Here is a 27,486-nt window from a genome sequence, read left to right as displayed (position 1 = left end):
GTTAAAGAAACGCTGATTTATGCTATCGAAAACGGAAGTGGATTGAAAAATATTTGGCCAGCCACAGATAATTATAAACACTCCGACTGCATTTTGAGACGATGGAATGCTGCATCTTTAAAAGCATCCCTTCTTAACTGATTTCTTTTCTTTGTAATCAACAAAAAGAAAGTGCGGAGTGAGATGTTTGGTTTTTGCGGGCAGGGAATAAATAACACGGCGAAAAGCTTAACAGATCATTTGAACGTAGAATTTATTCTAATTGCTACATTACTGTGAAGATTTATAAGTACATTTTTGCAGACAAATTTCAACTAAAGAAAAAAAGCGTATCATCATCATCGTTTTACACGTAACCTTTGCAGACAGCACGTAACGAAACGAAGCATAACATCATCATTGTGTTATACGTAACCTTTGCAGACAGATAAACACATTTTTTAATTCTATAGACTAGGGATAGTCAACATGGTCCTTTGCCCACTAGTGGGCGATTTAAGCTTTAATGACGGGCGGTAAAGCTTTTGTCTATGAGATGATGGTTTTCTCTCCCGCGCGCAGCTCTCTCATCTTTACATATATGAGGCTTTGCTACTTCTCTTAGGTATTGTTCTGTGACTACAGCGCGCATAATGGGATTATCATATTGTTACGTTTTTCTCTTCGCGTACGTTAAGGGTTCGTGGATTTGGAGTGAATAACGACAACAGCACTTGATGAAGAATGGAAACACAATTTATAAGCCAGTATTATTTAAGACAGCTCACAAATCGCGTTTGCAGTCGTCGAAGAACAACTATAAACACGCTGAAACATTCCGCGACACAGCCTTAAGGCTATAACGTTGAAGACAGTTTCACGGCAAAGCACCAGAGTACAGCTCCCGACTCTGCTCGGTCGTTCTCGGAACTCTACGTACTCTCGAGACTCTCCACGCTACAACTTGCGATGCACTCGACAGTACACTAAAGTACAACTTCCGACTTGGTTCTGTTGTTCTCAAAGCTCAGCACACTCTAAGATAAAACTGGACAATGCACTAACTCGCGATAGACTCTCTCGACGCACTCGACGACCATCTCGGCACTAGACGAGATACTCGCTCACTGACGCCTAGCTGACTCGACTAGAGACTCTCTGACTGACTATCAACTCGATGGACTCCGCACTCCGCGTACCAGCAGTTTGCATACCACCTATTTTTCTCTTGTGCACCACCAGTGGTACCAACCGCTGATCTATAGCGTATCGGCAAATGTCGCCAGTTGGGCAATTTCTCATCAAATGTGGCAACCCTATCTTCCCTTGCCGTTTTCTGGCAACCATAAACCTGCTTTGCGAGGAAACTATCTTACTGCGCCTGAGCATTTCGTATAAATATCTTAGCAAAGCGTCAGGTTAGAAGAATAGTTTTCCGAGAACTTTTCTTATCATTGAAGGTTTCCTAGCCAAAACAGTTTCGCTGGAAATGTCCCGGCTACCTACGCGGGATATAAATTTCCTGTCTCATAAATTAAAGCAAAGTATTAATAAATATACTTATAGCAAAGTTAGTATACTTATATATTATAGTATACTTATTATAGCAAAAAGTATTTGGTTTTGGTTTGGTTTATTTAATTATGGCAAAGCACACGAGGGCTATCTGCCTAAGGGGAGGGATGCCTTTCTAAGGGAAACTGGCTCGTATACACGTTACACATGGGGAAAACCACGAAAACGCACATGCAGCCAGCCCGTCGCGGGATTCGAACCTCGGACCGAACTACCAGTGTTCAGCGACTTTACCGCTCGGCCGCTGGTGGGCCAGCAAAAAGTATAAATAGATGGATAAATTTAGCTATATATATTTTTACTTAGCTCCAAGGCAAAAACTGACTTTGACGCTAAACTAAGTTATAGAGAAACCAGTGGATGGTAAGGAAATTTTACTAACAACAAATTGGGCGGTATGTATAAAAAGGTTGACTACCCCTGTAGACGAACTCTTCGGTGAAGCAAGGGTTTCCGGCTAGGCTATGTTATCCTTCTCTAAATGAATTTTAAAGATAATTCAGAAGTTAGTGATGCAACAGAAAAACATGATTTATGGAGGAACGGAGTTTGGTGTATAAATAATGCTAGCAATCGCAGAGAATTTAACCCTTTTTTTCATTGAGAAACGCATTCATAACATGATATACAAGGCAATGTGTGCAATCCGTGCGTTCGATCTTGATCACATTTGTGCCTTTTCTACATCTTTGTAACAATTAATTTCGATGGCAGAAATAGTAGCAAGCGTAAAACGAGGGCAAGAGAGAAGCAAGAGACAAAATGCCTGGCATCCAAAATCACAAAACCCGGTTCAGAAGGATTTAATTTTAGTCCAGTTGGTTAATTTTAAGTTTCAGTTCACAAATTTGAAATTATTATTGGCTGATGTGATAAGTAAATATCATGACAAGAAACAATTTTGAAATGACAAGGAATAATTTATTATAAACGGTTGCTGTTTTTTAAAATAGTGTAGAGACATTAGGTTAATTGGAAAAGCCGCATAGATGAAAAATATGCAACGCCTTCGCCGGGAATCGAACCACGGACCTCTGGAATACGCGCCCAGCGTGCAGATCACCCCACCACGAAGGCATGCCAGGAAAGCGGGAGAAATACTCCCCTTTTTAAAGGGCGACTGGGGTTTTAGGGGACCTAATTGCCAAATCCTGGGTGTGGAGAATCATCATCTAAAACCCTTTTAGTTCGGGCGCCACGGTAGAGACATTAGGTTATTTTTTAAACAAGTGAGTTGAAAAATTAGCAACGCCTTCGTCTGGAATCGAGCCGCGGACCTCTGGCATACGCGCCCAACGCGCAGACCACTACACCACGAAGGAAAGCCAAGAAGGCGGGAGAAATACCTTATAATAGAGAGGTAAAAAATAGAGAAATTCAAAAGAAATAGAGTATTACAAATTAACGTACTGCTGCATGCGTACGGGTTTGTTACAAATTGAATGCACAAAGAACTGATGATAGCTTGATAAAATTTATGTTACCAAAAACAGCACTTCACAGTTCTGGAACTTTCCACAGAAATATTCGTATAGCTCTTTACGGTATCACACAGTACAGTGAGTAGTGACAGTTCAAATTCGTTAAATACAGCGCAATGCAAAAAGCATCTAACAAGCGAAACTAACACGCAATACTCGGAATTCACACTAAAAACGTAACTACTACTACTCAGAAGTTAATGCTCTCTACAGTCTTATACAGTTTTCTCTGGCTGCTCAGAAATCTCTAATACTTTTCGAAATTACTGGAAAGCACACGACAGCTGGATACGGTTACAGCTACATATAGCATCAATTACAGTTATTTAATTACAATACCCATTACTATTCTACAGGGACAGGACCAAAATATCGCCACGTTTGGCGATTTTGACGATTTCTCGCTAAATTTAGTGACAAAAGTTAGTCATCGCCAATTTGGCGAAAAAGCCATTTAATCAATGATAAATAGATTTGCCCCTGTTATTCTTATTTTTCCTACAAGATTAACTTCTTTAAATATTCATGTTACATTATACAAGAAAAAAAAAAGCATCTAATTTCGCTAAATTTATTTATATGTGGACAAAATTCGTAACAACACCTATTTTTATCTCACACATATACATACATAAATATGCAAAAACATGTAAGAAAAAATGCACCCTTTAGTTTAAAATAACCTTTAAGTCTCCTTTTTAATTGGTTATTTACCCCTTCTATCCTAAAACAGTAATTTGCTTAAAATAAATCTTTCTGACTTACATGATTTCAAAAATAACTGGTTTACTGAGTCATTTCATTCGCTGAATCATTTTTTACTGCACTAACTTGATATGAACACACTTTGTAGCCTTAATCATTTTTCTCAATTTCCAATAACAATCCTCCCATGTTTTCTTTATTTACATTTTCAAAATCAGAGTACTAAAAACAATTCCAACTAAGTCTGCTGCTACAGCCACTTCTCCTGCTCAAGCTTTTCCTCTTGATGATATCAAGGATCAATCTGAATTTAGTTGCGGTCTTAACTTTATTCTACAACTTAGCAATCAGGTTTACCGCATTTAAAGTTTTGAATTTCTTGCAAAGTTCTTCATTTTCCTTAGGTACAATCTGTAAAAGAATTTTCTTATAAACGCGTTTCATTGCTGATATGACACCTTTATCCATTGACTGGATCAATGAAATCTGAGGAAAATCATGTATAAGAGTCTCTCCATGACTAGAAGATAGGTCACTGGAATGGTAGAGCACATTGTCAGAACAGTTTTCTTTGGTAGACAAGTTTTGCACAGTGGCTCTTTCACTTATGTACAAATAACTTATGGAATAATTTTGCAAAAATTTCTATATCCATCCAAGCAGACAATTCAGAATCAATGAAATGAAGAATGAAAAGGTATTTTATTTTCAAAATTTTTCTATAACGAGAAGCTTTAATGTCAAATCCCAGAAGCCTTTGCATACCACATCATTGTTACTCAGTGTATACATAGTTCAGAAGCTGAAGTTTCTTTGTCCTATTACATTGTTAATATTAGTCCGGATGCATTTCCAAAAGATTTTTTTTTTAATGTAATCACCAGATTTCGTAAGATTCTGCAGCTGAGTATATCGCACTTAATTTTTAATACACTCTTTTCGAATGCCATAATATTTCTTAAAGTGTATAAACCAGCCTGAAGAACCAGTAAATGAGCCCTCCGTGCCTAAAGAACTGTGGGAACATAATGCTTTTTCGATGCACATTGGGCACGAAGATAGGCAAATTTTCCGTTCGTTTTTGATTGATCCATTTAATAAAATAATCATCGAGTCTTTCACATGAAAAGCTTTTAATTAACAGCATTGTGTTTATCGCAGTTCCGGTGCTACAGCTTCTTACAAATTTCGTGAATTTTCCTTTCTTTTGCTTTTAAGCGTTTTGAGTAAGAATGGTCAATTTGTAAATTGAATATCTCTTCTCTGGCATAGCAACTGTATATGGTTTTTGTCCAGTTGTTAAAATATTCTTTTTTCGTTAAGCTAGCTGCTTAAGCTAATTCACTCTTCATAAAATCCAAAATGCAGACACAAAAATATTTGAACAAAATGCATATATACAAATTAAATAAATTAATAAATTAGGAAAAAAATAAAAGGAAATAACGAAAGGCAAAATATCGAATGATAAAGAGAGCTAAAGTTTACAAACATTTCTATTGGAACCTAACGCGATGGCTAACGACTCATGTCTTTTCCTTGGACGCATACGAAACGAAAGTTTCCAATTAGAAATAAAGGGGAAAATATAATGATAATTAAACTACTGTTTAGCCTACTAACAAAAACAACCTAATGTTTTTATTATAATACTGTTTAATACTAATATAGAAATGTAATGAGCTAAATATGAGTGAGCGTAAATAATGAAAAATGATAAAAAATGATAAACGAAGCACTGCACATTTTACTGTACATAAATGTTTTTCTGCTGTCTAGATCCAAAACAATTTTTCAACATGCTCTAATGTCGCTGACGGTTGTTTTGTTATCGATTTCACCCCCATCGCAACGTTAGTCGATTTAATAGCGTCTTTGCTTTTTACAACCGTTGACAACATCGTACTGGGCATACCATATGCAATAGTCAAGTCTCGGATACGCATGCCAACTTCATACTTTTTAACAATCCCTTTTTTCACCTCCATGTTAATCCTAACAATTTTCTCCATTGCTTGACTTAATTAACTCATTAACCTTCCTAAAATTCTTTGTTAATAAATTTACAAAACATTTAAGAGAAAAATACAAAACCTCTTGAAAATTCAGAGTTATAGCGCGGATTATTTACTGAATAATAGCAAAACGCGTACAGTCATAGCATTGTCTCGCAAGCGGTAAATAACTGTAGCGCGCGCAGTTGTGACTGACTGAACTCGAGTAGTATTCTGAAACAAATATTTTATAGGAAACAAAAATTTCCTCATCCAAACACGATGCATACCAAGTTGGACGTATTTAAAAGCAGACCTATACCACTTTGCTTCTACTTTGTGAAACGCGTTATGATCGAAAAGGAGACAAGTAAATAAATAAATAAAACATTTGTACCTCGAGAAGTCTTGAACACATGTTGATTCAAGTTTTTAGAGAGGTAGGCAGAGAACCTGAAAAAAAAAAAATCACATTAACATATATTTTAACTATGAACTATTACACAGCTTCAGATATAAGGATCTGCTAGGAAAAATAAACATTTGGCAATAATTTCATATTTCATCTTTCTTCTTTTTCTATTTTTTCCCTCGTTTCGGAACTTTGTTCACGTATAATATTTAATGTGGTAGAAAATATGCTGATATACAGTATAAGAAATTTAGAACCAAATTCACAAAGACAAAGAAATGAAATTCAAACCGAGTAAAATATTGGGATAATTTTGTTTTAAAATGAAAAAAAAAAGGTACTGTTATATATATATATATACATAAGAAACTAATAGTAAAGTTAAATAAATTTAAATAAATAATTAAAGAATTGGCTTGCGCCATTGCTTCAAGGAATCAAATTTGAATTTAACAATATTCTTTATTATATAAAGCTAATTTAAATTTTAAACTATGAAATTTCCATTGTGTACAAATAAAAGATTAATTATTGCTGCGAATTAATTTGCAATATCATTTAAATTTAGAAAGCATATGTAAATTAAATGCAAGTATCTAAAAACATGATGAAATATTTAATAATTCAAAAATTAATCCTAAAAATATTTAAGAAAAATTTTAAGACTAAATTAATTGCATAAAACGAATAATTGTTGAACAGGTAAGAGACAGATCTTTTCAAGAGGAAGTTGCCTGCAAACCTAACTCTCCAATTATTCAATTCGAGTTTTGTCATCCATATAGGCGTGGGTAAATTATTCAAAAACCAAAAGTAGAGAATTATTTAAATAAAAAATTTAACAAAAAAAGAATTTTGAGAAATTTAGTAAGCAAATCGACTAAAAAACAAACTTTTTAATGAAAAGTGCATTGCTAATGTAATTAAGTGTATAAACCCAAAGTAATTTAGAAACCCTTTTCTTATTCTGGAACTTCTCCGACACGAATTATGCATGTAAACCAAAATAAACTAAATACAATCAATAAAAATAAAAAATAATACTAAAAAGGCAGTAAATAGTAAGTTTTAGTTTAACTTACCTTGTAACTAAATACTTTGTACGCCAGAGAGTGGAGTAGCATTTGCTAAACAAAGTGAAGTTGAGCAGTTTGTTTCTGCTAACTGTATAAATAGCTAATACTATATAAAGTTGAATGTTAAGCTGATCGATTGTAAAAACCTTGCTGTAAACTCTAAAGTAGTTCAAAATGTAAAATGCTTGTTCTGTGTGAAAAAAAATATTACTAACTGCTTGAGGATTGCAAAAATATAAGGAATGCGTGAAAAATGATGTAATGTGTGCAAATTGATGTAAATGTTTCAAAATTTTGAAAGAAAGTTCGAAAAAACATTTTAATTGAATTAAATTAAATTAAATTAAATTAATTTAAAGGTAGAAAAAAATTTAATGCTTGAAAAAATATTTTTAGTCCAAAGGGATTTGAATCCCGAAGGACTATTAGTTTCGTTTTGTCATTTTGCGTCGGACTCATAAATGTCGGTATACTTTTCAAACTGTTGCCACAAAATGTTAGAGTCCTGCATTATATTTGAAGAAATTAAATAATGAAAAATCTGCATAAATGTATGTATATTTCTCGTATTGTGATAAAACAACGGTACATAGAGTCATCGAATTTTGAATAACGTAATCCTCCAACGAATATGAGCATGTGGAAGACCAAATTTGAAATTTGAAATTTGTTTTATGATCGATTTCCTATTTTTTAAAACTTTGACGAATTTTTGATTAACAAACTCAAGGATTTCAAAGCGAGCAATGGCAACGTTGTGCAGAAAAAACATTTTTATCTCCAGCGCGTGAGTCTCTGTATCGGAAATTCTAAAGATATGCTCGTTTTAAAACTATTTTGCGATATTGCTGTTGCACTGGATCTTATGGTTTAAGTGCGAGGAACATGATATTTAATAAAGAAAGGTAACACACAAAATGTTAAAAAACGCCCCTTTGGACGTAATTTAAAATCTGAAACATTTCAGATTTTTTTTTAGTTTATATATATATATATATATATATGTGTGTGTGTGTGTAAGATAAAAATATATGAATCAAAATTATAGATTAAACTATAAAACATTAATTCTTCCTCTTTATTCTAAAATCGTAATAACTTCTTTGCATTGCGTCATTTCTAGATCACTCTATGATCGGCGCAACTCCGATGACATAATAATTAAGAACTGAAACTGACCTTGTAAACCAAAACTTTTCTCTTCGCGTGCTTCCATCTTTCATAACTACGCACTTCAGCTTTGCTCTTTACTCTGCTAACATGTAATTTCGCTGGCTTGCTTGCTATCCCAACAATATCAAAAACGTAAATCTTCTGTGGAAAGGCACGACTAGAGTGCCAAGTGATTGTGGCCACAAATATCAATTGGAAATAAAAATGGAATTAAAACTGCCTCGACTGCCAAGTTCTTTAAATACTACGCAATGAAAATTCTTCTTCAATATGAATCTAAGCACAGATCGACACTGCTCCGTCTTTTTTCTTTGTGCTCTTATTATGACAATAAAGCCAGTAAGGATAGTTTCCTGCAGCCTGAAACCTCAATGGAAAATTTAATTGAGCTCTTCAAATCATCGTTTTGTGATAAATCCAAGATAATGTGAAAGAAGTGAATCATCAAATTTGTTTTTTCAGTGTTTAAAAAATAACAGATCATTCTTCTGCTGTGGTGTTTTGCAAGTGCTTCAAATAAATAATCACGCGTAGTGTTTACAGATTGAAAGTAATATCTCGATAAATTGAGAAGTTCGAATGCCTAGTGAAAAAGAAATCATGAGTGAATTACCGTTTAGGAATTAGCATTACAGCGGGTTCAAGGTCGATCCGAGTTAGTGTTTGCAAGTATGTGCGACAGAAAATTATTTGCACTTCCGCTTTTTCAACAGCTCAAAAATTATTACATTAGTCTGAATCTAGCTCAGGAACTAAATTATTTAATGTGCTGCGGATTCTATAGTTTATATTTCAACTTTGGTTAAAATTTCTGCAATTTGTTTTGAGAAAATCTGAAATTCTTGTTCATTAATTTTTCTAATTTTTCATAATTATGTGTGAGCAAATTAAGTAATTAATTTTAAGCTATTTAAATTATTCATAGGGAAGGATATTAAGATAAGTTTTTATGTTTTTGAAATTTTGTTGAGAATTTTGAATACGAATTTTATAATTATTCTAAAAATGAAGTTGGTGTAAAAAAGTGAAATTATTACAGATACGTAATATGAAATTATGGTAAATGCATGTTAAAATTTATGGGTTATTGTGTGTTAAGTATAGTATGATGAGGGTGTACTGGTTCCTTCAACAGAGGCCTGTAATTACTTCTGTACAGTTGTTCCTTTTACCCTCTTCATGCAAGATAATGTTGGAAGCTCTCATTTTATGAATGCATGTAAATTTTTTATATTATTATTATATTATTATGGAATGTATTAATGCAGTTCTCAAAGGCCAGTTACCTTAATGCAAGGAACGGAGGTCTTTTCAAGTAACTGCCTAGGCACCCTGGGCCACTAGTGCAGAGAACACACTGGTTAGCTCAAGAGGACAGCCCTATTGATGGATATGTTTGTTTAGAAGTATTGCGAGGCTTCCAGTTTGGTAAAATCAGGAATTGTAAATGAAAGATGATAACGGTGAAACCATAATTTCAGAAGCTTACTTCTATTATTATCTAGTATTAAAATATAATTTATCAATATGAAAATTAATATCATAAATATTTATGTGTATTACATTTAATTATAAGTAATGATTATGTAAAAGTTTATTTTGTGATATGCTGTAATAACAAGAACATTCCCTGAATAATTATGATTATGTGAACTCTCAAACAAAAAGACTTTTGGACTGAAATGCTGAAAAATGCAATAGGACTCTAAAAATTAAAAATTTATTTAAAAAAATTGATATTTATAAGTTATACTTTTATAGAATCAAAATTTTATGATTTATGTTTTTCTTTTTTATTTGCTAGTGCTTTAACTCTCTCTTTAAAAAGGCTTCTCTGTCGCTACGCCTTTTTCTTTTTGAAGGGGGGAATATGTAAGATAAAAATATATGAATCAAAATTATAGATTAAACTATAAAACATTAATTCTTCCTCTTTATTCTAAAATCGTAATAACTTCTTTGCATTGCGTCATTTCTAGATCACTCTATGATCGGCGCAACTCCGATGACATAATAATTAAGAACTGAAACTGACCTTGTAAACCAAAACTTTTCTCTTCGCGTGCTTCCATCTTTCATAACTACGCACTTCAGCTTTGCTCTTTACTCTGCTAAGATATAATTTCGCTGGCTTGCTTGCTATCCCAACAATATCAAAAATGTAAATCTTCTGTGGAAAGGCACGACTAGAGTGCCAAGTGATTGTGGCCACAAATATCAATTGGAAATAAAAATGGAATTAAAACTGCCTCGACTGCCAAGTTCTTTAAATACTACGCAATGAAAATTCTTCTTCAATATGAATCTAAGCACAGATCGACACTGCTCCGTCTTTTTTCTTTGTGCTCTTATTATGACATATATATATATATATATATATATATTTCTAACGGCAGATTACAAAGATAACGGTAGACAGAACAAGCAAAGATGAAAGAAAACAGTAAAACTAAAAACTGAGTTCATCGTATAATCTATAAATCTATTTATTATGTGTCTCGTCTCCCAATATCTCTCCGAGAGTGATCCCGCATTAAGCAGAACAACGACTCAGATGTGAGGCATCCATTTCCTTATGAAGGTTGCACAATTTACAAATTGGGGTTGGGATAATTTTCATTCGATGCAGCTGTTTTAAAAGGCAATCATGGCCAGTAACAAGACGAAAGATAGAAAGAGATTTCTTTCTGGGCTATAAAGGAATGTCAAAAATTCTGTTAATCCGTACTTTATGACTGTTTCGTTCAGTAGCGTCTTTCCAAAAAACTTCTCTGTAATACTTTCTGATTACTCTAAGTTTTTCTCCCGCCTTCTTAGCATGCCTTCATGGTGTAGTCGTCAGCACGCTCGGCGCGTATTCGAGAGGTCCGTGGTTCGAGTCCTGGCGAGGGCATTCCTAATTTTCATGTCTTCTGTTTCAAAAAATACCTAATGTCTCTACAACTCATTTGGCAGTATAGAAAGGGACTTAGTTTTCAGTTATTTGGAGAACATCGGCCCCTTTCTTTGCCAACAAATCTGCCTTATCATTTCCATGAAGGCCACAGCGTGATGGTATCCATTGCATGGCAATTTCTTTGCCCTCCTGAGCTAAGTTGGTTAGAAATTACTGACTTTTTAAATTATCAAAAGATACTAGTGATTTAAAAAAAAAAAAAAAAAAAAAAAAAGAAGAAAGAAAGGGCTAGAAAAGTAGTTTTAGAATCAGAAAGTATGATAATCCTTGAAAAATGCTCAAGTTGACATTGTAGTTGGGATACGGCTATGGGTATGGCCGTGATCCCAGCATCAAAGGCAGTCCCAAAAGCCAAAAGCAGGGCTGTGGAGTCGGAATCGGGCAGATTTTGAGGTAAAAGAATTTGGAGCTGGAATCGCTAAAAACAGGTCGACTCAGACTCCAGCTTTTGTTGGACAGTTTGAATTTGAAATGAAATTAAAATGAATTGAAAAAAAATGAATGACAAGCTGAGTTATTATTTTTATTTATGGACTGAATACATTAATAGATAATTATTTTCTATTTTATTGACATATTATGTCATTAGCGATTAAACTGATTCATTTAGTTACAAATCTGACAGGTAAATTTAGTTAAGGAGCAATAGCAGGAAGAACTCCCAAAATTGATGCCATTCTTAGGAAGCGAGCAGGAAAATGAGCAGTTATTGATCAAGCAACGCGATAAGGAAGTACATATTTGATGATAAAGAGGTATTTAGAATTAAGAACTTTTTTAAAAGATGCAGATAACCCTAATGTTTCACTTACAGAAAGACTGTGAAATGATCTTTCAAAATTGGAAACTCTTCTTTCTACACCGTATTGTTACAAAATATACAGGCGCGGTAAGATGGCTTCCCCGCAAAGCAGCTTTAGGGTTGCCATAAAATGGCAAAGGAGGGCAAAGTTGCCAAATTTGGCGAGAAATCACCCGTTTGGCGACAAAATTTGCGATATACCATGGACGGATGGAGAACCTTCTGGAACGAATTCTTACCTGTTTAGCCCAGAATGTTCTCGAACACAAGCTGAAAGCTATATAAACCCTACTGGTCCACAGTCAGTTAGTGTGTGTGCTTCGTCTAGCAAGCTGATAGTCATTGAGCGAGTGTCTCGAAGTCTAGCGCCGAGTTGGTTGTCGAGTGCATAGAGAGAGTCTTTTAGTGCACCGCGAATTAGTGCATCGTCGAGTTTTGTCTTAGACTGTGCTGAGTCAAGATCTATACTCTTGTGTATCGTCGAGTGCATCGCGTGGAGAGTCTCGATAGTACGTGGAGTTCCGAGAACGACCAAGCAGAGTACTTGAGAAAACGATGTCATCAGATATGAAAAGAATGGATAAAATGTAGCTAAATAACCTTTTTTATGAACGCTGGGATGTAGCGCTAATGAAAAGAATGTCACAAACATAGAACCTCTCAAATCAAAAAAGAAAAAGAAAATTAAGTAACAGTAAAATTATATCCCTTTCGAATTCGGAAACTTATAACGTTATAACAATAGAAAACTGAGCGATAAATAAAACATGGAAGTTATTCTGGTTCTTTTTTCTATCGTTAATTTTAAAATTTATCGTTAATTTTAATTTAAACGTTAATTCTATCGCTAATTTTTACCATTTTTGTTACATGGTATCCACTTCTTTTGCATACTGAATATACACCAGTCGTTTTCTTTTATTTAATAAAACACGCTAAATTAAAAAAAAAATATTACGTAGAGAATTAAGTAAAATTCATTTAATTTCATACGTGACCCTAAACGTATAAATCTGTTAGAAAAGAATTAAATTTTCTGACTTATTTATATCCAACTTCAATCATAGTACGTGAAAAACATTTTTAATCAAAGATAATTTTGACATGAAATATATAGTATTTTAACTTGAAAATATCAGCGTATAGCGCAAAATAATTCGTATAGCGCAAAATGTTAAGTTCTGCTATATAGAATTCAGTCAACTGCAGAAGTTACTTACCACTTTTATCAATTTTAATAGATAGAAAATTTAAGAAATAGAATTAAAGAAAACTCGTTTTCGTTTTATTTGCTTATAAATTTTTAAACTGATTAGGAATATGCACTAATTACGAAGGCGAAACAAACAACTATAAAATAATCTAAAAATTAATATATCGGCTTAAAATTAAAATACATTAGAATTTTATTAGCTAAAACATTATTGACACTTTTAGTAAACAAATTTTTGAACAAAAGTACTAATATAATGTACTATTATAATCGAACATCAGTCTTTATCGTATAATATAATAATCATATAATAATATTTATCATATAATATAATAATGATTTTCGACACTAAAAGAACACTCAAGATAATTAACGATTCACGAGGATATTATTTTACGAGAATAAAAGTATGACAAATCAAAAATATATATAAGAACCATAATGTTGATGCGTATCTTTATTCCCTTCTATGATGTATGGAACTAGAGTTAGAAATGAAAACTAGGATGTTTACTCTGTCAAAGACACATTCGAAATCCGACTAGGATTTCAGCGAATAACAGTTAAAACACGAGCATCCAAAACGCGAAAGCGCCATCTGTTAGTCAATTTGTGATACCTTCAAAGTGATACCGTTTGAATTCGTTCGGTATTCAGTTAATTGTTCTTGGATAACATTTAAATCAGTTTAATCATAAATTCGTTTAAGAATAAAATTGGACGCATTCGTTTAAGAATAAAATTGGAGAATCAAAATATTTTAATAATATATCCTAAACTCTGAAAGAGAAACAAATATTCAATCTAAAAAGAAGTTCGCACTGAAGAGCAGATCTCAGTGGCTTTCACAATTCCTAATTTAAACAGTTTTTGCGATAATAAAGTAATTGTATTCTACTAAGGCGTTCGTTTCTTGCTGTCACATTAAAAGAAATATTGAAATAAATAAATTCGAACAAAAAAATAAAGGAAAAGTAAAATTGCCTAGGAATGGTATATGCCTAATTTAAAGATTTATATATAATAGCAGTACAGATGACATGACAACTATTTCATGAATTAATGCACTTATTCACCTAGTGCTAACCTTACTTTATTTGGAGCTGGTGTCGGAAAAAAAAAAAGGAACAATATATAGCCTCAAAAATGCTGCAATCTTAATAATTGACAGGAGATGAGAATGGAAGACTGTGATGTTTGTTTTTCTGAAATGGAGGGTTTATTACAGAATAATTTCTTCAATGAAAAAAAGAGAAACTAGTTTGCTAGACAATGAGATCCTGCTGGGTTCAATACATGTAGATCCGAAACACCGAATTTTCTTGGATGACGAACAAATTAAAAAGGCAAAAAAAGCCATCTATGGACTTTCATTAAGAATGAAATTATTCTTAGAACAATTGGAGAATTCGAAGCAGGACAGTCAAACTGCAGACATTGCAACTGAGTCTCTATTATCCTTTTCGAATGATGAATTAGATTTTGAGAAATATTTTTGGACAATATTTAAAAGGCTAAGGCGAATGAAAATAACAAAAAATTAGTCAAACGAAAAAATTCAAAATTACCGGAAAAATTTTACGAAACGCTATGGAAATATGCAGCTGCTCAAAATATATCTTTTCCGATTTAATAAAACATTAACACAGATGCATAGATATCAGATTTTCCTTAGCAGAAATGTTAAAATTCGAAATTTTGTGCATAAAGAAATTGCATTTTCATACGAATCTTGAATCGTCATCTACTAAATTTATTTTACACAGGGAAGAGTGAGGAGAAGATTATAGAACCAATTTTAATTATAAATGATTTTTATTACTTGCAGGAGTGATTTTCTAAGTCAAACGTTATCTTAAAAAATTTCGCATAAAAATTTTAATTTTCAGCAAGTTTTCACTAAAAGATGCTACGTAACCAAAAATGTCGTAGTTTGAAAGCATGTGTTATTTGATTCCTTTTTTAAGACACTAAGGGTCTACTAACAACTCTGAAGAAATTCTTAATCCTGTTCTCTGTGTAAAAACTTGAAACATACAACATCATTTTTTCCTTAAAAATTCCTTTCTGAAACGGAGAAAAAAAAAAAAAAATTCCCTCCTGAAAAATCCGTTCCACATTCACAGATGAATATATAAAAAATATTACACAGAGATAACTTATTCTTTAAGAATTTTATGTTAAAAGAACTCATATATTTGTTTAGTTTTAATTTAATGGTCAGACTATTTCGTTAGCTTTATTTACACCCAGTGGCACATAACAAGTTCACAGATTTGAGAGCGTCTTACATGTGTTGTTGTTTAAACTCACTTTTCTTACAGTTAATATCAGAACAAGCCCACGAAATTTATCGTGGCAAGGAGTGCAAGAATGCGCCTGTCATTGGCAAGAGGCTTGAGCACCATACCGGTAATAGTATGATTTTACTCAGTTCCGCCCCCCCCAATTTTGATGAAGAGCACAGTGGGGGGACGGGTCTGAGCGTCTCCTACTCTCTCTTCCTCTACCACCAACCTCTCGAGAGGACTTTCGGCTCGCCGTATATTTAGAGTGCTCCCACGCCGCACGGACACTATACATTTACATGCATCCATGCTTTCTCCGGAATTTGAACCCGCGCCCTTCGGTACCGCATCCAGCATCGCTAACCACTATTCCGGTTGGGCGGCATCTGATATGTAGGCCCGTCTTTAATGACTTTAGTAAAACATTTTCCAAAAAAATACAAGACTGCTGTGTGATGCAGTCTAATATTCGAATCAATAAAAATAAACTATGAAATCTTCTGATTGGTTTTTAAATTTAATTTAATGAATCCTACAAAAGCTATTTGCTTGACACCCCTCCCCCCATTATATTGACTGAGAAGCCCCAAGGTGAAATACAATGGAGGTAGGAAAGTAAGATAGAGTGGCTCTAACCGGTTTCCCCCATACCCTGCTCTGAAGCACTGGCGATCCCTACGTGGTGACCAAAACACCAAAACATTGGGTAATTTACCATTAAGTTCAATGGGTTTTGACACGATCGGATGTAAATATTTTGTAATTACGTCGTAAATATACATATAAATGTATATATTTTCTTTTTCTACAGTACCTCAGAGTCCTAAGTATACGAAAAGAATACATTTTTAAACAACATTTCATTCTGAACGGAATTAAATGCTATACTTTTCACAGAACAGTTTGCTCAGAATGGTTTAATTTGAATGAAATGTTTTCAGAAGTTTTCGTTAATTATATTAGAAAAAAAAATTAAGGTCATTCGATTTTATTCTGTTAAGGATTACAAAAGTTAAGATCAAAGTTTATTGTATTATTAATATTGAAATTATGCATTATTTCTTTTTATTTATAGAGTTTCTTCCTAAAATACTTTCTCAAATATGACATGAGTTTTTAGCTTCTGAAGCATCTTTTAAATCGAAAAATGTAAGTCAATTTAAAATTAATGCTCAATTCGGTCCATTTCAAATTAGAGCACCTTTTATTTTAATAGCGAAATACTTTAAATAGAACTTAACTTTCTCTGAATATTTCTGAAAGGGAATAAAATAAGGATTTTTTTAAATATTATTTAAAACTTGTAACTGAGTTATTATATAATGTAAGGGGGAATAACTCAATTAATTATACTTATCTTTTTTTTTTTTTACACTCAATTTCAACAGTACATATTCCAAAACTCTTCTTTATTACTTAAGTACGCATCTCATAGAATTTGCTTTACAATACCTTTTAACAGATTACTTTCCAGTACGAACAATTCTTGCTTAAAGAGATTTATAACGTATTTGTCAACAGGATTTCAATTTACGTTTACAATTCAATGCCAAGTTTATTATATATTTAGATAATATTTATAATCATTATAAAATTAAATACATTATTCAAAAGATGGGAAAAAAAGGTATTTCGCGAGGCTTTAATTTTAACGATTTTCGCGAGCCCGTCGTAATCGCGAAAATTTAAGCCTCGCGAAATACTTTTTTTTTCCATCTTTTGAATAATATACAACTATATTTCTCGAATAGAAAACAATAAAATTAATAAAAGGCAGCTCATTCATTTAGAATACTATTTATACTAGCTTCTTTGAAGCCATTCAAAATTATCTCATGTTTGGCTTCAATACCGTTAAATACGCACATAAATCAAGAAGCGTGAGTCGTTTTTAGTCGTGATATTCGTAAGTCCAAAGATTCTTTTTCCTCTAGAAATTGAAGCTCATTAGAATACCACTTAATAAACTCATTCTTGAACAAACGCTTGTACTCGCCTTTTAGACGGGAGACGGGAGCGGGGAAGGAAGGAACTTTTCGGACGAAAGGAAGTTTCTTAAAATGCTTTATGCAAAAGATGTACTTTTGGAATTTTTCAACTTTCTCAACTTTTCTTAGGTACTTTTGAAATTTTCAACTTTCGGTTCTGTTCATATAAAATTCCCGCACCGTAATTTTCGCATTTTCGCGAAAATAAGAGCCTTTACAGTAATTAGATTTCTTCACAGTAACTTTCACTTGTTTATATTCAAATACATTTATAATTAATTTATTATATTAATTTAACAAATATTTACGTATTTTGTTAAAGGCAGATACATGCTTTTTGCAAGTACATGCATTAATACCCATACATATTTCCTATTTTTCATTTCAGGCATGTGCAAATCTTTAATTTCTGTGCATTCACTATATTTTTCGAGTAAAGTAATTTACACTAATTTAGCATATACCCGAAAGTTTAACATAAGAAATGTGTATAAATATAATTTGAATGAAAATTATGTGCATTATTTTTAATACCCACTCAAAAGTAAGTTTTCTTCAAAATTCCTCCACGATGGCATCTCTCCCTTTAGGCAGATAGCCCTTGCATGCCTTATTCTATTTAATAAAAACTTAACTTGATCTATGTGCCTAATTACAAATATTTTAACATGCATAATTTTATATTTACATTTAGCTATCAAGTTTCAAACTTTTGACTTAAAACACGTTTTAGGATACATTCATCATCAAATTCAAATCTTCTAGTAAATATATTTTGACAGAGCACTCAATACCTCTTTTATCAGTTTTACATAGTTTAATAATTCTTTGATAATATAATAAATAATAATAACTAACTAAAACTTGTAAGCACAAAATGATTATTTTTCATATATATAAAAATAAAATGATGAGTTTAAAATGAGCAACAGTAAAGCCTCTCCTCTAAAAAAATTTAAAAAGTACATGTTACAATAATATGTGGAAGTGAAAAAAAAATTTATTTTATTTGAAACATTTTGGCGTTTGAAACATAAAATAAAAATAGCGTATACTCTATCAAGGACATCGAGAGATGTACACAATTTTAAAGGTACCGTAGGGTATTTTTCATTCTTTAAGCATCACATTTTTGCTAAAATCTATATTTTTGTAGTTCAACAGCTTAGAATTTTATAAAACAAATTCATAATCAAAATTGCTGTGGTTATTTATCGAAAAATAACCAAGATGTTATTTTGATGATGTGATTTTTGCGTAAATGTCACTAAACTATACAAATTGCTATTATCCATCACACTACGAATGTTTCTTTCATGCGAAAGTGTCCCGTTTTTCGATTTGTATGGAACTGGCATGTGTAGAAATACTATCAGAGCACTGTCAAGCGAGCTTCTGAATGAAAACAAAAAAACACATCATCTGGTGACCGAAGCTTCGAAGCAGTGCTTCTCTTCTAGTGTCCGTTTGGCCACTCCTTCCTTTCTTACCTTCACGGTGGAATACGAGCACTAACTCTCAGCTTAAACGTTCAACTCTAAATGACCGTTCGGATAGAAATAATTTTATGTGCGCTCATTTCATAAAGACACTGTTTCTACATTTTGTTCCAAATTCGAACAAAATATTGAAAAAACCTGGGTTTCGAATCTTGCACAAACGTTCACATTTTGTTCGGGATTCAAATTCGAGCCCAGCAACGAATTCCGTCAGCCTTCGCTAATCACACAATCGGGGACAACAACATGTCATCACGTAACTAAATAATCAATTATTATTATTATTATGAGCTTTATATTAATTATCATTTAATTCAAACGCTTTTACATAAAATGCACTTAAATATTTTAAAAACGATGTCATCAGATATGAAAAGAATAGATAAAATGTAGCTAAATAACCTTTTTTATGAACGCTGGGATGTAGCGCTAATGAAAAGAATGTCACAAACATAGAACCTCTCAAATCAAAAAAGAAAAAGAAAATTAAGTAACAGTAAAATTATATCCCTTTCGAATTCGGAAACTTATAACGTTATAACAATAGAAAACTGAGCGATAAATAAAACATGGAAGTTATTCTGGTTCTTTTTTCTATCGTTAATTTTAAAATTTATCGTTAATTTTAATTTAAACGTTAATTCTATCGCTAATTTTTACCATTTTTGTTACATGGTATCCACTTCTTTTGCATACTGAATATACACCAGTCGTTTTCTTTTATTTAATAAAACACGCTAAATTAAAAAAAAAATATTACGTAGAGAATTAAGTAAAATTCATTTAATTTCATACGTGACCCTAAACGTATAAATCTGTTAGAAAAGAATTAAATTTTCTGACTTATTTATATCCAACTTCAATCATAGTACGTGAAAAACATTTTTAATCAAAGATAATTTTGACATGAAATATATAGTATTTTAACTTGAAAATATCAGCGTATAGCGCAAAATAATTCGTATAGCGCAAAATGTTAAGTTCTGCTATATAGAATTCAGTCAACTGCAGAAGTTACTTACCACTTTTATCAATTTTAATAGATAGAAAATTTAAGAAATAGAATTAAAGAAAACTCGTTTTCGTTTTATTTGCTTATAAATTTTTAAACTGATTAGGAATATGCACTAATTACGAAGGCGAAACAAACAACTATAAAATAATCTAAAAATTAATATATCGGCTTAAAATTAAAATACATTAGAATTTTATTAGCTAAAACATTATTGACACTTTTAGTAAACAAATTTTTGAACAAAAGTACTAATATAATGTACTATTATAATCGAACATCAGTCTTTATCGTATAATATAATAATCATATAATAATATTTATCATATAATATAATAATGATTTTCGACACTAAAAGAACACTCAAGATAATTAACGATTCACGAGGATATTATTTTACGAGAATAAAAGTATGACAAATCAAAAATATATATAAGAACCATAATGTTGATGCGTACCTTTATTCCTTTCTATGATGTATGGAACTAGAGTTAGAAATGAAAACTAGGATGTTTACTCTGTCAAAGACACATTCGAAATCCGACTAGGATTTCAGCGAATAACAGTTAAAACACGAGCATCCAAAACGCGAAAGCGCCATCTGTTAGTCAATTTGTGATACCTTCAAAGTGATACCGTTTGAATTCGTTCGGTATTCAGTTAATTGTTCTTGGATAACATTTAAATCAGTTTAATCATAAATTCGTTTAAGAATAAAATTGGATGCATTCGTTTAAGAATAAAATTGGAGAATCAAAATATTTTAATAATATATCCTAAACTCTGAAAGAGAAACAAATATTCAATCTAAAAAGAAGTTCGCACTGAAGAGCAGATCTCAGTGGCTTTCACAATTCCTAATTTAAACAGTTTTTGCGATAATAAAGTAATTGTATTCTACTAAAGCGTTCGTTTCTTGCTATTACATTAAAAGAAATATTGAAATAAATAAATTCGAACAAAAAAATAAAGGAAAAGTAAAATTGCCTAGGAATGGTATATGCCTAATTTAAAGATTTATATATAATAGCAGTACAGATGACATGACAACTATTTCATGAATTAATGCACTTATTCACCTAGTGCTAACCTTACTTTATTTGGAGCCTTAGGTGAATATTTTCAGCGCCTTTCCTTACAAACTAAAAGTACGAAATCATGGGAGACATCTTCGCAAAGGATACTTTTTGGTGTTCTGAAAAAATCCGTGATATTTGACGCGACACCCATCTGCATTTGGCACCCTGGGCAGTGCTTCTACCTCGCCCCCTCCCTTAACTGCTACTGAATTTACTAAGTAGTGAGTATTAATAGCTAATCCTAACTTACTAAAAATCCTCTTATGATTCATTAATGAATATCCAGTTATTTTGTATACTTATATCATTTTGACTTTCTTGTACGAAGTAAAGCAAGTATTGCAACTGTGAAAAATGTCGGGTATAATATTTCAAAGGAAATATCCGTTTAAACCGCTGTTGAATCGATTTGAACGATGCCTTTGCATGACATCTGTACGTACAAGAGAGAATAAAAGACTCTTTTTTTCCAAAACGGATCATAAAATGGATTTAAAATGGATTCAGAGGAGTATTTTTTCGACGTATGTTGTACGTATCTCGCATAACTCAAAAACAAGTAGCCTCAGAAAGTTAAAATTTTGGATATAGGACTGCTATAGCATGTAGTTGTGCACCTTCTTTTTTACAATCGGCCGCATCAAACGTGTAAACTTTCCATATACCATCTTCAAGGAACACATATTCAATTTAAAACCATGAATGAAAAAAAATTTTAGTCAGAATTTTAATTAGTATTTTAAATACGTATTTTCAAGTCCTCCTTGCTTTAAAAGCATATAAATCTGCTAAGAAAAATCTTTAATCGCAAAAATACCAAAACCAAAAGTAAACATTTTAAGGATTGAAAAAGTAGCTATTGTCATCGATCGCAGATTAATCGACTACCAATTAAAAACAACTAAATTAAGAGAGAGTGTTTCATCTTACTTCCAGGTAAGCGTCAAATTATTTGCTAGTTCCAAATCATAAGTCATAATACTCAATTCAAATAAACACATTAGTCCATTTAAGCCAAAATAATCCTGTTAAACAAAAACAAAAAAAAAGCAAATAATCTTTAAAATGAATGTTTCTCACTAATAACACAATTATAAACTGAACGGGATGCTTACTTTAGAAGATATATCCCCTACACTCTCAATTTCAAACTCAAAAACAAAAGTATACATTTTAGAACATTAAAATATAATTCAAAATTATAAGAAATACAAAAATGATATAATCCTTAAAATTAAAGTTTAAAACAAGCAGTTTATGAGAAATTCAAAAATCAAACTAGAAAGTTAAAATTAACTAATTTGCCTTCAAAATTTTAAAACCAAATGGCTGGAAATGCAAGTATTAAGTGATGGAAGTAACATGGTTGTCGTTAAGGTGTAGTTTTCTATTTAATAAAGTTTAGCCTAATTTGGAGAGAAAACAGGAAATTTTCTTGGAGATAATACATAGTGAGTAGGCTGTTACTAAAATAGCGCTAAAAGCATATTAGTTAGAATATAACTTCAAAATAAAGCTAATTAAAAGTAAATTAAAAAGCTATGACTTTCGTTAAAGCTGCAAAGTAATAAACTAATAATTAATAATAATATACTATTTCCAAGGAACACAAGTTCAATTTAAAACCATGAATTAAAAAAATATATTTATTCAGAATTTTCAATAGCAATTTCAATTTCTTTGCTTAAAAACATAAAAATTTGCAAAGAAAAATCTTTAATCGCAAAAATACTAAAACCAAAAGTAAATATTTAAAGTATTGAAAAATAGCTATTGTCATTGATTGCAGATTAATGGACTTATCAAGGGGCTAAACCAATTTACCATCAATTAACAACAACTAAATTAATAGAGAGTGTTTCATCTTACTTTCAAGTAAGCATCAAATTATTTGCTACATCCAAACCATAAGTTATAAGGTATTTCTACCACTTTCTTAGTATGCCTTCGTTGTGTGGTGGTTTGCACGCTGAGCGCGTATTCCAGAGGTCTGTGGTTCGATTTCCGGCGAAGGCGTTACTCACTTTTCACTTCTCTTGCTTCCAAAAAAATACCTAATGTCTCTACAGTGGCGCCCGAACTAAAAATGTGGTGGATGATGATTCTCCACACCCAGGATTTGGCGTTTGTGTACCCTAAAACACCAGTCACCCTTTAAAAGGGGGATTATATAAGATATTTCTCCCGCTTTCTTAGCATGCCTTCGTAGTGTGGTAGTCTGCACGCTGGACGAGTATTTCAAAGGTCCGTGGTTCGATTCCCGGCGAAGGCGTTGCTCATTTTTCGCATCTCTTGCTCCCAAAAAATACTTATAACTCTACAAATTCACAATTAATACTCAATCCAAATAAAGACATTAGTCCATTTAAGCCAAAAGAATCATGTTAAAAAAATAATAATAATAATCTTAAAATCGAAGTTTCTCATTAAGAACACAATTAATCTGACCGAGATGCTTATTTTAGAATTCATATCCCCTACACTCTCATTTTCAAACTCAAAAGCAGAAGTAAAATTATTAGAACATTAAAATTTAATTCAAAATCAAAAGGTCATTATGATTCATTATGATTCATTATTCGTCATTTATTATTATCATTTATGATGAGTTTAAAACAATTAATTAATTAGAAATTTAAAGATCAAACTAGTAAGTTAAAATTAGCAATATTGCCTTCAAAATTTTAAAACCAAATGGCTGGAAATTCAAGTATTCAGTGTTGGAAGTAATATTTTAAACAAGGAAATCGAAATTACTATTTAAAATTCTGATTTTTTGCATTCATTTTTTTCATTCATGGTTTTAAATTGAATTTGTGTTCCTTGCAGGGGGTATATAGAAAGTTTTCTTATTATAAATTATTATTATTATATATATATATATATATAATTTATTTCCTAAACCGTATTGATTAATTGATTATATTATCTCCTAAGTTTAATTAAAGTAGAATTATTTTAAAAGTGTGCATCCATACTGGTAAGTTATATTTTGAAAGATGTTTTGAAGTAATTTGAAAGCAAAATGTTAATAATGTTTTAACGGGGACTGGAGTTAAATCATCACGAAGAATAATATTACAATTGTAAAAGTAAAAATTAAAACATGTAATTATTGTCATTGATCGGAAATTAGTTGACTTTTCAAGGGGAACAAACCAACTCCCGTTCAATGATCAATAATTGATAGAAATACGTAAATATGAAAGTGTTTCGTCTTTACTCGAGTTATAAATTAAAGCCAAACCGGCAATTCTAGTCAGGCCAAATATTTCCGCGAATAGTTGTTACTCAAAGAACTGATTCTCATGAAGCATTTTAGTCAATTCAATTTGGAGTAAAAATCAATTACTGTAGAGAAATCTTGTAAAACTCGAGTAATCGTCCCCGACACTATCATCTTTATGTATTTGAGTACTATATTATTTGTAGAAATTAAACATTGGAAATTGTCATTATGAAATCGAAATCAAAGTAAAGTTGAAATAAACATAGAAGATTATAAAAAAGATAAATAATGCAAACTTTGCAAAAACAAATCAAAGAGAACATAAAAATAATATAAAAATAAATCAGTGAATGTACATGAAGATATAAAGGCCAGAAAGGTATTAAGTAACTTACATTCTTTCTAGTGGGGGAGTTGGCAGTGTGTTCTCTTCGTGTCTGACTCAGAAGTGTAGGGTGTCCGAAAATTCTTAGCGGCAGTAGGGGCTTTGAATTATATCAGTCGGCAAGACTTGGGTGAAGAAATTTATGGTAGTGGGTGGGACTTGGAATTCTTGAGGGATGTATTTTGTGGAGTTCTTATCTGAGAGAGACCGTCTGTTAAGATTTTTTTAAAAATACTAGTGAATGGAAATTAATTAATTTCTGGCTAATTGTCGTGTCGCAATGATTATATATATATATATATATATATATATATTAATTATATATATACATATATATATATATATATATATTAATGAGTTCTCAATGCATGTTTCGTTCCTTTCAATCATTTGAGACACAAAGCCGCTATATTAGAATCAAATCTTCCCTTTAAAACAACGTTTTAGTGGCTCTCAAATGTTCAGACCTTTCACCTACATTTACTCGCAACCCCAGGACTACAGATATAATATAAAAAAGTAGAAACATAAAATACTTAAAAATACATAAAATACATAAAATAAAATACATAAAAAGCAAAAAGAAAACATTATGGCAAAAAACCTGAAAAAACAAAATGCTTAAAAACCTAAAAAGGCCAAACGAACTAATTGCAATCTTATACATCAAGGAAAAACCATAAACAATAAAAAAACCCGAAATGAAAATCATTTTTTAGATATAGATATTTATATATATTATTATTATTATTATTATTATAAATAAGGTTTTAAGAACAAAACTAAAAAGACCAATTTAGGTCAACATTTTGGGCATTGTGCTGCAAAATTAAGGAAGTTAGAAGATAAATTTTAGTCAGCTCGCCAAAAAGTTACCAAGAGCTGTGGCTCCAAGAAAACTCCAACATAAGCATATTCAGTTTCTATGAAAAGTGTGGAAATGGAAAAAATATTTGTATATTTATAAGTTAAATTAATAAAAAAGCTATATGCTAAATATTTTAGGAAATTTTTAACACAGTTAAAAAAACAAATCAACTGAATGAGGTAAAATAATAGGCTATAATTCAGAAGTCAAACAACAAAAATCAGCGTTATATTTACAAAATTTTCACAGGACTAGTTTCGATGGTTTTACCGAACCATCATCTTCAGCTGCAAAACCGCAAATGAACAAGATAGGAAATAATGATTAGATAAGATAAGAAAGCCTGGACAAGAATAAGCAAGTGGCGCCATCTGTTGGCGAAACCAGAACTAAAACATAATTTCTCTAAAAGCCGAAGGCAAATTTGGATTGGAATTAGGATCGTTAACTAGAACAGAAAGATTTTTATGAATGTGAAATGCCTCTAGAAAATCCACTTCTCCAATGGAAGATGTTTTTTGAATAATTTTGGCAGCAGAAAAATTGAAAGTGTGATTTTCGGACCAACAATGTTGAGCAACAGAAGACTTCTGTGTTTCCTTTTTTCTAACATATGCCTCATGTTCTTTGACGCGAAATTTTAAGGCTCTCTTAGTTTGGCCAATGTAAATTAAACCACACTGGCAAGGAATCCTATAAATACCCCAGGAATTCATATCCGGAATGGGGTCCTTGAGTATAGAAGTTGGCATTTTATTGATGGGAGAATAAACAACCCGAAAGTTAAATTTCTGCAAAATATGTGCAACTTTATAGCTAATTGATGGAAAGAAGGGAATGACAACAGAATTTTTATAATCTCCTAAAATAAGAGTGTGGCTTTTAGTGTGTTGAGATGAAAATTTTTTAACTGCTTGATTAATAATGTTGGGTGAAAAACCCCTGTCAATAGCTATTGCTTTTAAATAATTTAGTTTTTCATCAAGGGCTAGTTTGGAGGAGCAAACTTGAAGAGCACGGAAAACATAGGAATAAAATGAAGCTAACTTTTGTTTAGTCGGATGACATGATTTAAAGTGTGGTGGAAGGCAAACCGATGAAGGTTTACGGTAAACTGTAGTACTGAAGTTGGATGTGTTACGTGTGACCAGAATGTCGAGAAACGGAAGAGAAATGCAAGTCTCAAGCTCAAAAGTGAACTGAATAGCAGGATCAATAGAATTCATTGTTGCAAGAACTTTATTTAAATAATCTTTATTACCTTCAAACAGGGTAAAAGTATCGTCTACGTAGCGGAACCATGCCGGGAAGTTTAAAGTTTCAAACAATTTTGATTCATAATAATGCATGTAGATATCAGCCAGAATGGGACTGAGGGGGCTTCCCATGGCTAATCCCTCAGTTTGCTTGTAATATTTATTTTGGAAAACAAAATGTGTTTGTTTCAAACAGAGTTGAGTGAGAGAAATTAGCTCATCAATTTCGATGCAAGAGAAATGAAATTCGCGAAGTCTGGTTTCTAGACATCTTAATGCACCCTCCACTGGGACATTGGTGAATAATGATTTTACATCAAAAGAAACCATGAGTAAATTACTAGGAGAAATGTTTTTAACCTTTTTTACAAACTCTATTGAATTTTTTATGGTGTAAATGTTATTGTCTAATAGAGTAGAAAATCTAGAAACTAAATATTTAGCTAATGGATACGAGGCAGTACCTAAATTTGATACAATAGGGCGGAAAGGAATACCACTTTTATGAATTTTGGG

The 27,486-nt window shown here is 31.9% G+C and overlaps 1 protein-coding gene across 2 annotated transcripts in view; it reads right to left on the bottom strand.

Annotated features, from left to right (window-relative positions):
- The window catches only part of LOC118205809 (msx2-interacting protein-like), a 64,837-nt gene extending 44,127 nt beyond the window's left edge, over positions 1 to 20,710 (bottom strand). The window contains exons 1-2 of one of the 2 annotated variants that reach the window (XM_035378093.2): positions 20,612 to 20,710; positions 6,132 to 6,187 (exon numbers count right to left, since the gene is read on the bottom strand). In XM_035378093.2, the coding sequence (XP_035233984.1) occupies positions 6,132 to 6,152 (21 nt within the window). In that variant the 5' untranslated portion in view covers positions 6,153 to 6,187; positions 20,612 to 20,710. Of the gene's footprint in view, positions 1 to 6,131; positions 6,188 to 13,803; positions 13,904 to 20,611 lie in introns of those variants that run through there. The other variant, XM_035378092.2, reaches the window with a different exon arrangement.
- Positions 20,711 to 27,486: the final 6,776 nt, after the last annotated feature.

The sequence above is a fragment of the Stegodyphus dumicola genome, chromosome 4 (genome assembly GCF_044657685.1).
Source record: "Stegodyphus dumicola isolate Sdum_Otavi_A_Nest chromosome 4, ASM4465768v1".
Classification (NCBI taxonomy): domain Eukaryota; kingdom Metazoa; phylum Arthropoda; class Arachnida; order Araneae; family Eresidae; genus Stegodyphus; species Stegodyphus dumicola.
Note: the sequence above shows the minus strand (reverse complement) of the source record. Positions and strands in the feature narration are given on the sequence as shown.